Source organism: Bactrocera dorsalis, chromosome 2 (genome assembly GCF_023373825.1).
Source record: "Bactrocera dorsalis isolate Fly_Bdor chromosome 2, ASM2337382v1, whole genome shotgun sequence".
NCBI lineage: Eukaryota > Metazoa > Arthropoda > Insecta > Diptera > Tephritidae > Bactrocera > Bactrocera dorsalis.
The window spans coordinates 53659175-53673500 of record NC_064304.1 but is presented as its reverse complement, the minus strand read 5'-3'; the positions used below and the strand labels follow the sequence as shown (position 1 = coordinate 53673500).

Here is a 14326-nt window from a genome sequence, read left to right as displayed (position 1 = left end):
TACATTTCATTTATTTTATCATATAAATAAATGAACTTAGGGCATTCTGAAATACGATGAACATTCAACACTTTTGTTTCACCTCTAAAATATATTGTTATAACGAATTTATTAAATTTGCTTTCGTTTATCAGACATTCAAAATTTAACAACGATTGCAGGGTAAAGGAAAGTACTTATTATTATGTTTCTACATATGTAATAAACTTCATTCGCATATCTAAAAAATGACGGAAAAAATATTTATAATCTCTTAGGTAAAGTTGTTTGAAATGAGAACATAATCGTTGTCAATTACGCTGCTACTTCGTTCCAGCTGGAAGAATCACGGATATCCGCCAAAATTTTCTAGTCGCAGTTTTAACAAACGTCGGGCGAAATTCTTTTGAATGGTCATACCCGAAGAAGTGCGAGAGTTATTTTAGTCGGCAATTTGCCCTGTACCCATCAACTGATAAGAACAAAAGAAGAGTTACCCGTTGACTGGGCAGTGTCAAAAGACTGCTCGTTACTTACTTTCAAGAATGAGGTTCAAGGTGTCATCAACAAAGGCGAAGTTTTCGAAATCCATTTGCCCAGATGGCATACAGATTTTGATGCGAAGGCATCTAGTATCGACGGGAATTTTAAAATATTAAAATTAATGTCTAGTTAATGATGATTATATCGATATCCTAAAGTGTTTAAAAATTTTATTTGCAGGTTTGTCAAGAAGAAGAATTTTTGCAGTTGTCCGCTTACCAATTGATAGCGCTAATTCGACGCGATGAGCTAAATGTTCAAGAAGAGAGGGAAGTATATAATGCCGTACTTAAATGGGTTAAATACGATGAAGAAAATCGTTATCCAAAAATGGAACATATACTTTATGCTGTTAGATGTCAGTTTCTGACACCAAATTTCCTTAAGGAACAAATGAGAAATTGCGATGTGCTACGAAAAGTGCCCGCATGTCGGGAATATTTAGCAAAGATATTTAAAGATTTGACTTTACACAAACGACCAGTTGTGAAGGAGCGAACACCAAATACGACTCGAATGATTTTTGTAGCAGGAGGATTTTTTCGGCAGTCGTTAGATATCCTAGAAGCTTATAATGTTGATGATAAAACCTGGACAACGTTGCCAAACTTACGAATTCCCCGATCTGGCCTTGGTGCCGCTTTCTTGAAAGGCACTTTCTATGCTGTCGGCGGGCGAAACAATTCAATTGGTTCTTCCTACGATTCTGATTGGGTGGACCGATATAATACTTCTACGGAACAATGGCGTCCATGTGCTCCAATGACAGTACCTCGACACCGAGTAGGCGTGGCCGTAATGGACGAATTGATGTATGCTGTTGGTGGATCCGCAGGTTCGGAATATCACAGTTCAGTTGAGTAGTATGTAGTGTATACGGAGAGGAAAAAATAAAGTATTAAACGGACATATATATATTTAATATGACTAGTTATGATCCCGATCAAGATCGCTGGACACTGGTGCAACCCATGCATGAAAAACGTTTAGGAGTTGGAGTGGTTGTTGTAAATCGCTTATTGTATGCTATTGGAGGTTTCAACGGTACCGACCGCCTTACTACTGTAGAATGCTATCACCCTGAGAATAATGAATGGACCTTGGTGCAACCAATGCAGTATGAACGAAGTGGTGCCGGTAAATGTTTCTATATATTGATTTAATATGCTGTTGAGAAAGATGAAACGAAATTAGTTTATGTTACGACGTATAATAATTGAAATTATATTTAAATATAGTGGTGCAATTTTTATGTTTTTTAAAGCTGGTGATGTGGTCTGTTTACAGTTTCTCTCCTATCGGCCAAAGCTGGCCGCTTCTAGCCTTCCTTCCTTCAGGCGGTCCAATTGTTGCCAGTACAGATCCGGTTTAATAGTTTGGTCGTATGGAAGCATTTAACAGTAGATTATTTCTCTTACCAATCTCACCAAAGACATAACAAAGTCTTCTTGACTAACAATCCTCGCTTATATACAGTTTAAGCTGTCACACCGGTATTAAGCTGCGACTGTTTCGCTTGACTTTATAATTAGTAACCATCCGCTAGAGGAATTGATAATTTTGATTCTGCAGCGATTCGTAGAATTAAATTAACACATACGGCACATCGTATATTGAACTGCATCCACTTTTTTTAAATGGCGAAACTATTTTTGGTGTAATATTTATCTCTTGGGCAATCGAAACAAAACTTCGATCTGATTCAAGTATTTCCGTTATTTTGGGTGGTGAATCTTTGACCGGAACGCTATCGATGAAATCAAAATTACGTTTGATCGGTTGTAACAGTATCAGGACCACAAACACTATACACATTTTCAGCCAACTAGCTTTCGTCTTTTTTGAAGAGCGCTAAATCGTTGCCCGCGCTTCGATAAGTTGAATGTGCATACCTCACAAACCACCTAAACTACTTCAACCAAAATTCTTTCTAGCACCTCTTCCTACAATAAAGATGATTGAAATCAGTCTACCCCCAAATAACGGATATGTTGAAAACTACTAAGATCTAAATACGTCGGAGTATTAAAATTTGCACCTGGTATTCTATTAAAGAGCTACAGCGCAGCTTTACGTGAAATCATATACAACCACACCTATTTCCCATATATAAAAATTTTAAAATCCATATGATACTATAACATTAGATAAAATAAACCAAACACTAATAAAATTATTAGAATAAGTCCTTGTTCAAAAAGTGCCTTAAGCTATGTCAACTCACGTCCAAAAATATTCGAAATCATCGCAGAGCTTTTCAAATCCTTAAATACCAAATTTGTGGACCCTAGTGTCTATGGCTGACATTTTATCGGAAATATTGATATTTAGATCTCTAATTCTCTAATTCGGTGAGAATATCTTTATGATAATAGTGTTACAAGTTCGTTAACTCGGGTCAACACTACCCCTTGTCCTTATATACCTAATTTAAATATTTTCGAAGCTCTAGTTGAATTTATATTGGATTCATATGCATTAGTTATTACACATTTTTATTTACTTTCGCAATCTATGATGACTGAAAATTGTTTGGTGAACAACAATTGTTTCTAAAACCAAAAATTAATTTAGATTGATATACTAATGTGATCAAATTGAAATGTGAATTTTTGATTTTGTCCATGTCATCACCTTCAAAGTAATCCCCTTCCGCTGCGGTACACTTATGCCAACGAATTTTTCAGTCATCATAGCACTTTCAGACATAGTAAAAATCGAAAATTGTGTGGCGGCATGCTCCCATCCTCTAATATGTTTAATGTGCATATCTCCTAAAACACTAAAGCTACAACAATCAAATTCGCCCGGTACGAATATTACAAGAACTTCTACTGACAGTGTGAAAATGACTGAACTCGGATGAAAACCCCGCTCACTTTCCATATAACGGTAATGTTCAAAACTACTAAAAGAGTAATAAATCAATAACTAAATGCGCCAGAAGTGTTAAAGTTTTACGCCGAGATGATGTGACAAGGCTTTATTAGGGCCGGGGTTTAAATTGGACGATGGGCTTGGCACCGCCATATCTCGGTCCCGATCGACCGATTTCGACAAAATTGGAAACGAGCAATTATTTTTATATTTCTATGTCACTCTGTGAAAATGAGTCAAATCGGACAATAACCACGCCAATTTCCCATATAGCACAATTTTAAATTCCACTTGATCCTTTTACTTTCCAGTACACAAATCAAGAAGCAGTTAATATAATAAGATCAAACTTTGCACGAATAATGCCTTAAGTGTATGCCACCCTATAAAAAAAAAATTGTTGAAATCCAACTAAAGCTTTTCAAGACCAAAAAGAAAAAGGGTTAAAGTTTTCAGTGACCATATAGCTGACCTCGAGCGCACAATTTTTCAAAGCTTATAGAAATTAAGTTTTTTTTTGAAGTCGCGAAATCCATGTTAGCCCTTATATATATGATATGAAGTTTTACCAACACCGAAAAATATTTTCCTGGCGTTGATCCTATCAAATTATGAGAGTATAAAACGTTCAGTTACAACACAACTTAGCCCTTCATCCTGGCTAGAATGTATAGATTACCGAACGAACAAGAAACCATTTTGCATATATCTCAAGTGATCATATGCGACATAGACGTTGTTTTAACGGATTACAATGGTAGGGATTATCTAAGTTGTTGTCGACGTCATCTAACGGGAGGCCCAGGAAACGTGCTGTTTCGACGGGGTCTGACTAAAAGGAAATCTGTTCCGAAAGCTCCATCCCACTACGATCGTTTTAGAGGCAGGAATGCCGAAGAACACGCCGGGAAGACCAGCCAGTGCATGAATTGCACTTGACTGATATGACGGTCTGACACACAAACAGACTGTTCGAGGAACCAGAAATTGCTGAGTTGTTCTCGCGCGAGGATTAGAGCGGGATGGAGGTGGGGCAGATAAATCATATTGGGAGCTATGTTGCTTGTTTAAGCTCCTGGGCCACGGTCCACTGTTAGCAACTCGGGGTGAGTGGCAGCGCAGTGCGCGAACTGTGTGCAGATTGCACAGCCGTAGAGGTTAGTGTCGCAGTATTGTGTTGGCAACATGGGTCCACGTAATTCGTGGTCCACCCCCTATGTGTCTTAAGATGGCTCCATCCATTGCATGTATTACACATGACAGAGGTGGAGTTTGGATGAAGCCTTTTGGCGCAAACGAAGCAAAAAAATTCCTCCGTGCCCGGGTTGGACTCAACGGAGCAACCCTGCTGCAAGGCGTTGCTCTAATAACGACAAACTTAAATTAATACTCACCGATCCAAACGGGGTTAGATCGCCGAAAAGCAGCCCTTGGCCAGATAAAATCCGGGACAATTCCGGTGCGTATAACCGGCTGTCGTGGGAATCGCGCAACGTACACGTATTTTCGACCAGTATGTGTTATGCGTAATAAATGGACGTATGAGCTAAGTGCATACGAATCCATATTGCTGAAAATGTACGTTTTTTTTACGATCTGTATGCATACAGGTATAATGTGTATAGCGCTGTATGCACCCAAATACTAATTTGGAAAACAAAAAGTGACATAAATAACATAAAATTAAAGACAAATAGATATGTGTTTCAATAATTTACTACTGTGATCAAATTGAAAGGTGAATTTTGTGCACTTCATCTCCTTTAAAGTAATCCCCTCCCTCTGCAATACACTTATGCCAACGAATTTTCCAGTCATCATAGCACTTGGAAAAATTCTCTCCATGTTGGCCATCAAAGCTTTATTCGATTCAGCTTTTATATCCTCGATTGAGTCAAAACCGTGTCCTCGTAGTGGTCGTGTGAATTTGCTGAATAGCCAGAAGTTACACGAAGGTGAATCAAGTGAATGCGGTGATTGCGGCACGAATAACCCATGCAGTATGAAATGGTGCATTATCGCACTTTGTTCAATAAATTCAGACATAGTAAAAATCGAAGAATGCACTTTTAGAGCCTCAAATACTAAAGAATATAAGTGAAATATTTATATAATTTAAAAAAAAAAAATAGGTATTGTTCTTGCAATAATCATTTCGCTCATATTTTTTTTTTTTTTTTTTTTTTTTTTTTGCTTTTATACATTTGTTTCACTTAGAAAAGTAAGGCAATAGTGTTTATAATTATTTTTTAAATTGGTCCTAATATTGAGTTTTATATGAAAATATGATTTTTTTGCATGATGTTTTTTTCACGAGTAATTTACTGCCCAAGTTAACCGAGCAAATTGGAGATCAAGTGTATTTAACGATAATTTTCTGTATATAATTTTTAAAATGGAAACTCAGGTTTTCATTTAGTTATCTTCTTCCGACATATTGACATCTCATAGCGTTTTTCTTTTCTCACAAAAATGTTACATTTATTTTGTCAAAGTTGCGTAGTCTCGTCGCATCGATTCATACATTTATATACATATAAGAGATTTGTAAGTCTACTGGCTTTATTCCAGCAATAGGCTTTGTCAATTCTTAAAACGTTATTCACATACAATAAGAAAGGAAGTAAAAATGAAAACGTTCGTAAAAAAATAAATACACTTATGGCCAAGTGAGAATATTTTCTCAGTGGGAAATTTTCGAAAATAGATTTTTTCGCATTATCGTATAGTATACACTGTAATAAACATTCTCTCAAATTTTCAAATCGAATCAAATTATTACGGTCGCTACAGCGTTTCTTGGGAACAGAGTGCAGAACATAGCGACTGCAATATTTAAACTCGTTTTTCTCAGAATGGTATTTTTCAAAATAGTTTCCACTCTCAAAGGAAGAGTCTTGAAGATATCTAGTTCCAATTTGAGGAGAATATTTTTAACATCATACTCTATCGCGCTATGGAAGTTTTAATTTTTTTATATCTTCCAATTTTTTTCTACGAAAAACTGTCGAAAAAATGACCAAATTTGATACTTTTTCTTCAAACCGCCACTATTTTGTCAAATTTCAAAAAAAAAATTCCGTTGCGTGATAGTTACTTTCCTATAGATTAATAATCTTTTTGAAATTTTTGTATGACCTTTATAAAACGCATCTATATTTAAATTAAACAATTTAAATTAACAAATTTTTCAAAATAAATAAACTTTCATTATTCGATGAAATCGTGAGTAAATTGCAACGTAATTAGGTATCTTCTTGGCTTATATTGAAATCCATAAACTTGACTTAGTTTTATTGCTATATTTTAGTTCGCGTCAGATAAAATTATCAGGGGTGTTGTGGAATCTGATAGTTGTCGGAATCAGAATTGAAACAGATAAAAAAAAGTAGTAGGTGTCATGAATGCATATGTTATTGGTTTGATATTCCAAACATAATTTATATCGGTTTTGGGTGTCACGGAAACCAATTTTATCGGTTTTGTTATCAAAAACAAACTCAAAGAAGATAGTCGCTCACAGATTTGAAATGTAAGTTAAGAAATCAAGTTATATTATTATTTGGAATTAATTTATCTTTATTTCTATAGAGAAAAACATAAGTATAAAACACAAAATGTCTTAATTATTAAGTTTTTGGAAAAAAGGCCGGATATTTAAAGATATTAGATTTACGAAACGTAATAAACGTATAAATGAAGTCATGTGTAGAAGTTCACGCAAATGAGGAAAGTTCTCTGATCGCCATTCACTTGGGAGTGGCCAGAAACGATTCTTTTACATATGGCTCAAGCAGCTCACGACTTCCGGTCTCTGATCAATTATCCTCTGGGTAGCCTAAGAACATCCGTTTGAAGGCGAGCTAAAGTGAGAAACATCCCTTGCATAGGGTTGTGCGCTGGGTTTGGGACCCGCCACGTAAAAAAAAACTCCCCAATTAAAACTAGCAATCAGCCTCGGATGAGAGACCCCCCTTTTGATGACGACCATGGCAAACGAAATAAGGACTACGAATTTAGGGCATGGACCTGGAATGTCCGGTCCCTTAATTGGGAAGGTGCCGCTGCCTAGCTGGTTGATGTCCTCACGAAAATAAAGGCTGACATCACCACCGTCAAAGAAATGCGATGGACGGGACAAGGGCTGACACAAGTAGGTCCTTGTGGCTTTTACTATAGTGGCCATATAAAGGAGCGCAAGTTTGGTGTGGGATTCGTGGTGGGGAGAGACTCCGTCGCGGAGTACTATCATTCACTCCTGTGAATGAACGTCTAGCCACAATCCATATCAAAGCGAGGTTCTCAACATACCGCTGATTTGCACGCCCCGACGGAAGAGAAGGACGATGTGACCAAGGATGCCTTCTATGAGCGCTGGGAGCGCGCCTATGAGTCGGTAAATTCAGTCTCCACGACGAAACATTTCCAAATGGGTTGAGACTGATCGACTACGCCGGGGCTCGAAATATGGTTATCTGTGGTACTAGATTCCAGCACAAGAAAGTACATCAAGCTATCTGGCTGTCTCCTGATCGAAAAACTACCAACCAGATCGATCATGTTGTGATAGACGAAAGACACGTCTCCAGTGTTCTAGATGTGCGTGCGCTCCGGGGTCCTAACATCGACTCGGACCACTATCTTATTGCTGCCAAGATTCGCACCCGCCTCTGTGCAGCAAAAAACGAACGTCAACAAACACAAGGAAGGTTCGACGTCGAGAAGCTGCAATCGCAACAGACAGCCGAACGATTTTCTACTCGGCTTGCACTCTTTCTCTCTGAAAGCACTCGTCAACAACTCGGTATAAGGGAACTGTGGGACGGCATTTCAAACTCTTTACGTACAGCTGCAATCGAAACCATTGGATTTCGTAAAGTGCAAAAGAACAGCTGGTACGACAAGGAGTGCCGTGTCGCAGCGGAGAGAAAACAGACTGCCTACCTCGCAACGTTACAATCGACCACAACACGTGCGAGGAGGGATAGATACCGAGAGCTGAAGAGGAAAGCAAGACGCATTTGCAGACAGAAAAAGAAATAGGCCGAAATGCTAGAGTATGAAGAGCTTGGTAAGCTGGCCGACAGGGCTAATACTCGAAAATGCTGCGAAAAAATGCGGCGGCTTACAAAAGGTTTCAAGACCGGAGCCGGCCGCGCTATTCAAACACGGCGGCGAAGAACTGATAAGGAAAATGCATCAGCTTCTTTGTAAAATATGGTCGGACGAAAGCATGCCCAACGATTGGAATTTAAGTGTGCTATGCTCAATCCATAAAAAAGGAGACCCCACAATCTGCGCCAACTACCGTGGGGTAAGCCTCCTCAACATTGCATATAAGGTTCTATCGAGCGTATTGTATGAAAGATTAAAGCCCACCGTCAACATACTTATTGGACCTTATCAGTGTGGCTTTAGTCCTGGTAAATCAACAACCGACCAGATATTCACCATGCGGAAAATACCCGTGAAAGGAGAATCGGCACACACCACCTCTTCGTCGATTTCAAAGCTGCTTTCGACAGCACGAAAAGGAGCTGTCTTGCTGCGATGTCTGAATTTGGTATCCCCGCAAAACTAATACGGCTGTGTAAACTGACGTTGAGCAACACTAAAAGTTCCGTCAGGAACGGGAAAGACCTCTCCGAGCCGTTCGATACCAAACGAGGTTTCAAACAAGGCGACTCCCGTGCGACTTCTTCAATGTGCTCTTGGAGAAAATAATTCGAGCTGCAGAACTTAATCGAGCAGGTACCATCTTCTATAAGAGTATAACGTCTTCTTAACCCAGAATTTCTGTTGATAAATCGTATAAAAGAATCATCACTGCTTTCCTCACTTACATTATTAGTCTCACTCATATTTATTGCTTAAAAAAAAATCTGGGAGTAATGTTGAAAAAACTAAGAAGTACACAGTAACATTCAGCGTGCGAGATCGCTGCCATACTAACTACCGCTTGCATTGTGTTTCTTTTTATCCGATGCGATTTTGTTACGAATACTCGTATTGACAGGGAGAGAGCATCTTCAGCTGTTTAAAAACATATAAGCGTCGATGCACGGCCAGAACAGATATGGCGTTACTGAAATGATTTATATTAGAGTATGGAGTTAATCGAAATGGCTTCTGAAATAAATTACTAATTATTCAGTTCCCAAAAAAATTTGCCATTTAACGGTACTAATATTTACTAAATATTAGTAAATATGTACTAAAAAGTTATGACTTCAAAAAGTGTTGTTAATCGATGTGTGCATTGAGCGGCTCATATGGTACAGAGACTTAGATGAAGACAACAACCGATGAGTCGACGTTACGAGTTTTCGAGTGAAAGGTTCAAATATCGCATTCGATGAAACCTCATCGTGTAAGAGATTTATGACGACATTGACATAGTTCAGCGAATTAAAAGACAGCGGCTACGCTGGCTAGGTCATTTTGTCCGAATAGACGAAAACACTCCAGCTATGAAAGTATTCGACGCGGTACCTGCCGGGGGAAGCAGAGGAAGAGGAAAGACCTTCACTTCGTTGGAAGGACCAAGTGGAGAAGGACCTGTCTTCGCTTGGATCATCCAATTGGCGCCACGTAGCGAAAAGAAGAAACGACTGACGCGCTGTTGTTAACTCGGCTATAATCGCGTAAGCGGTGTCTACGCCAGTAAAGAAAAAGAATAAACGTAATTTAACACCCAAATGCGTCTTTATTCATTCGATAAATGTTATCTCTTAAAATCTTTCTTTAATTCGGAACTTATTAAAAACTTTAATAAGATAGTTTCCAAAATATTGTAATTCATTTTCAAGTATTGTCACATTAGTAAACAGCTGGTTCGAATATTGGTTTTGCGTATGTTCGAAAAGACGAAAATCCAATCAGATTCTGTGACACCATTGAATATCAGAACTGGTTTGCAATTCTGTCTTGGATTCCACAACACCACCGTATATTAAAAATATATACACATGAGATATAAAGATGTAAAGACGGACATAATTTTATGGGGTATATGGGGGGCAGAGAAAGAGACGTTCTAATTGCATTAATTTGAACCTTATAGGGCAAGTTCTCACTCGATTTTATTAATTCTAAGCACAAAGATGGACGGTTATCAGAAAATAAGCGCTTTCAATTTTATTCTCACATATTGGCAGATATATGCGGTATTAAGGGGGTATTCTGGTCTAGACGCATGAATTTTAGGCATTTTTTAATCTAAGATAAAAAAAAAATGAATAACGTTTTTACTATCTATTTTTTTTTATATGTTTTTTATTGACATTTTATTAATATAAAAAAAATTGCAAGAAAAAAGCCAAAATTCGTCAAGATACGGGCCGGTGGAGTGGGGGCTTAAAAAAAAACGGTGCGTCCTGGTTGACGTGATTTTAACCCTTGTAGAGATCTAAAACGCAAGAAACAAGAAGATTCTAGGATGTCGTTATCGGGTTGAGCATTTTCAAAAAAAAAAAAAACAAACCTGAAAAAAATGTTTTTTTTCGACCTTTTCGAATTTTTTAAAAATACTTCAAATCAAATTTTTTGGAAATCCAAGGTCGACACGATAGAGCATTGTATAAAGAAGATATATACCAAATTTCAAAGGAATCGAACCTCAAAAAAAGTAGTTTCGAGAAAAACGCGTTTAAAGTTTAGGAAACAATTCTAGTGAACACGGACGCCACGTCACAAAATCGGCTGTATATCCGAAAATTTTGTGAAATATCCGAGAATTTTGAAAAATCCTTCCAAGGTCATATTTTTGAAAGTTTAAACTTTCAGAATATGCAAAAAAAAAATCAATTTTTTTTTTCAAAATCCTAGACCAGAATACCCCTTTAAGTTGTCCGGAAGTTGTCAAACCCGATTTTAACTCAGAGACAGAAAAGGATTCTCCAAATTTCAAGTATATATCTCACACGGTGCCCAGTATTTTGAAGTCAACTATAAGTACTTAGGACCACATATTCGGTACCTAGAGGCTTGAACTAGTTTTGGTTCGATTTGGACAATAAGGCACTATTCGTGCAAACTTTTATCCCGTTTTATTACTTGCTTCTTGATTTGCAGAATCGAGTTATGTGGGAAATAAGTGTGATTGTTGTCCGACTTCGCCCCTTTTTCGCACTATAACATTGTAATATCAGAAGAATATCTTATACTGAATTTCGTAGAAATCGGTTTTCAATATACAAGGTCTGTCACAAAAAAATAGGCCTGTTAAAAAAAAACAACAAAAAATTAATATTTTTCAAAAGTTTTTCAAAAAATTTTTATTCAAAGTAGTTTCCTTGTGCTTCGATACAGCGTTTAGCCGGGTCAATTAGCATTTCAAATGAGTGTTTAAGGTCATTTTTCGGAATGCTCTTGAGAACATCGGTCATCGCCTTTTGGATAGCTGAAATGTCCTGAAACTAGTGTCCTTTGACGGGCAAATGAAGTTTTCCAAATAGGTAAAAATCACAGGGTGCCAGATCAGGTGAGTAGGGTGAGTGATTAATGGTTAATATGGAGTTTTTTGTCAAAAAATCAGTGACAAGCGTCGACCGATGACACGGCGCATTATCGTGCAACAGGCGCCAAGATCCTGCCTCACGGTATTGTGGTCGAGTACGACGAATGCGTGACAAAAGACGCTTCATAACACCAAGGTAAAACACAGTATTAATCGTTTGGCTAGGTGGGATGAACTCGAAACAAATCAGCATTGTTTTTATTTTTGACTTCTGAAGACGACTTTTTTTCCGGAACTTCTGAAATCGCTTAAACCAGCCATGCACATTACTACGGGATAGGCACTGATCACCATAAACTTTTTTCATCATTTGAAATGTTTCAGTAAACGTTTTCCCAAGTTTAAAACAAAATTTAATATTTGCTCTTTGTTCAAAATGCATTTTACGATTGATGACCAAAAGCTGCTGTCACTTTTTGATTTAAAAAAAATTTTTACGAAATGTTAACAAGAGATCAAACTTTTTATTTCATATACCCACCAATAGGTGGCGCCACCAGAAACAATATATTTATAAAGTTCTGTTTCTTTTGCGACAGACCTTGTATGTATATGATTTCACCTAAAAGAGGACATCGTGCAATTTTGACCTCTGCTCCCATAAAGCTGTCAAAACTGTCTCTGGAGTAAATTGGAATGTCTCTCGCGTATTTAGTTATTGATTTATCGCCCTTCAGGTAGCTTGTAACAGTACCGTTATATGGGGAGTGATGGGAGGTTATCATCCATTTCTAAACTGTAGATAGGGGTGCCTAAAGGATTTTCCTTAGCGAATTTGTTTATTTTAGCTTAACTGCTGTAACAACATGTTTCAAGAGTATAAAAAGTAGTAAACCATGTTGTTAAAAATTAATTTTATATTGATGTATAAATTAACTTGGATGTATGTATATATATTGAAATTAATATGAAGCTTAATACAATTTGCAGGTGTTGCTGCTATAAACCAATATATTTATGTCGTTGGAGGATTTGACGGAATACGCCAACTTGCTACTGTAGAACGGTATGACACCGAAAACCAAGTCTGGGAACTAGTAGCACCAGTGCGAATTGCTCGAAGTGCTCTATCACTTACTTCTTTAGACGGAAAACTATATGCTATTGGCGGATTTGATGGTACAAATTTTCTATCTATTGTCGAAGTTTATGATCCTAAGACAAACACTTGGGAACAAGGTACTCCTCTAAATTCTGGTCGTTCGGGCCACGCTTCCGCCGTGATATACCAACCATCTTGTGCTACAAATTTTATGGACTGTATAGATATTGGAACACCTAAGCGAGACGGCAGTGATTCTAGTCACGATCAAACACCGGGAAGTAACAATTCTAGTCAAACAGGACATCCATTTGATAGTTCAAACAATGGGGGTTCTTGTTTCCATTTTCATACATCTTTTGTTGGGAGTAATTGTAGAAATTGTGACTGTGATTTTAATTCAAAAGAGGATATTAAAAATTACAATTCTAATGAATATAAAAGTAGATTATTAACTTCGTTTAAAAAATCGCTTTTTGTGTGTTTACTAAAAAAACAATTAAATTCGATTGCTTCCTTGGGCTTTTCGGTGATTATTTCGGAAGAAAATTATAAATACAGTGAATATTATTATCGTTTCCTGATTTTGCTAAGATATTTGAAAAAAAGGTTTAGTGGGCATGTTTTTTATAGATATTTTCATGAACTACGGGAAAGGCATTGTAAGAAACATATTCTTATATGATGGACTATATTATTTTATATTAGGTATGTGGGATAAACTCTCTAGTTTCCAAGTTGTATTGCGTTAACGTAATAAACGTTCAGTTTAATAGGTAAAACGAATTTCATTGTGATAATCTTGATTCTTCTTTTTTCAGAATATGAAAATTGTGCGGTTAAATATAATAAATAAAAAATCAAATACTAAAACTTGCTTCTGTTTTTTTTAATTTGATCTACCATATACTGCTACACATGGTGAAAAAAATTACAATCAATCATGTCAAACTACTTATACTAGTTACTAACATATTGTTACGAATTTACTCTTGCTAGTTTACTTTGTTAGGTTCGTATCTCTGGATTGACAAATAAAATCAACACTGTTTAATTTAATTCAACAACTCTTTATTTCACAACTCGTCTACACTATAGCAGTTTACTCTTAGCACTGATTGATTACGTTGGCGCTGCCACGGCTTATATAGCCACGCACTTCTCGCTGATGCCGACGTGTCCTTCTAGAATATCGCGTCTGGAAATTACCAGAACATACGGCTATAGCCACGCACTTCTCGCTGATGCCGACGTGTCCTTCTAGAATATCGCGTCTGGAAATTACCAGAACATACGGCTATACGGCGCCAGACGCAAGCAGACAGTCGCGGCGCCAGACTCAGCAATTGTTTAACTAGACGAGCAGA

The 14326-nt window shown here is 37.3% G+C and overlaps 1 protein-coding gene across 2 annotated transcripts in view; it reads left to right on the top strand.

Annotated features, from left to right (window-relative positions):
* The window catches only part of LOC105225952 (kelch-like ECH-associated protein 1B), an 87017-nt gene extending 73185 nt beyond the window's left edge, over window positions 1-13832 (top strand). For both annotated transcript variants that reach the window (XM_049448012.1, XM_049448011.1), the window contains exons 4-6: window positions 703-1385; window positions 1454-1659; window positions 12848-13832. In XM_049448012.1, the coding sequence (XP_049303969.1) occupies window positions 703-1385; window positions 1454-1659; window positions 12848-13644 (1686 nt within the window). In that variant the 3' untranslated portion in view covers window positions 13645-13832. The remainder of the gene's footprint in view (window positions 1-702; window positions 1386-1453; window positions 1660-12847) is intronic.
* Window positions 13833-14326: the final 494 nt, after the last annotated feature.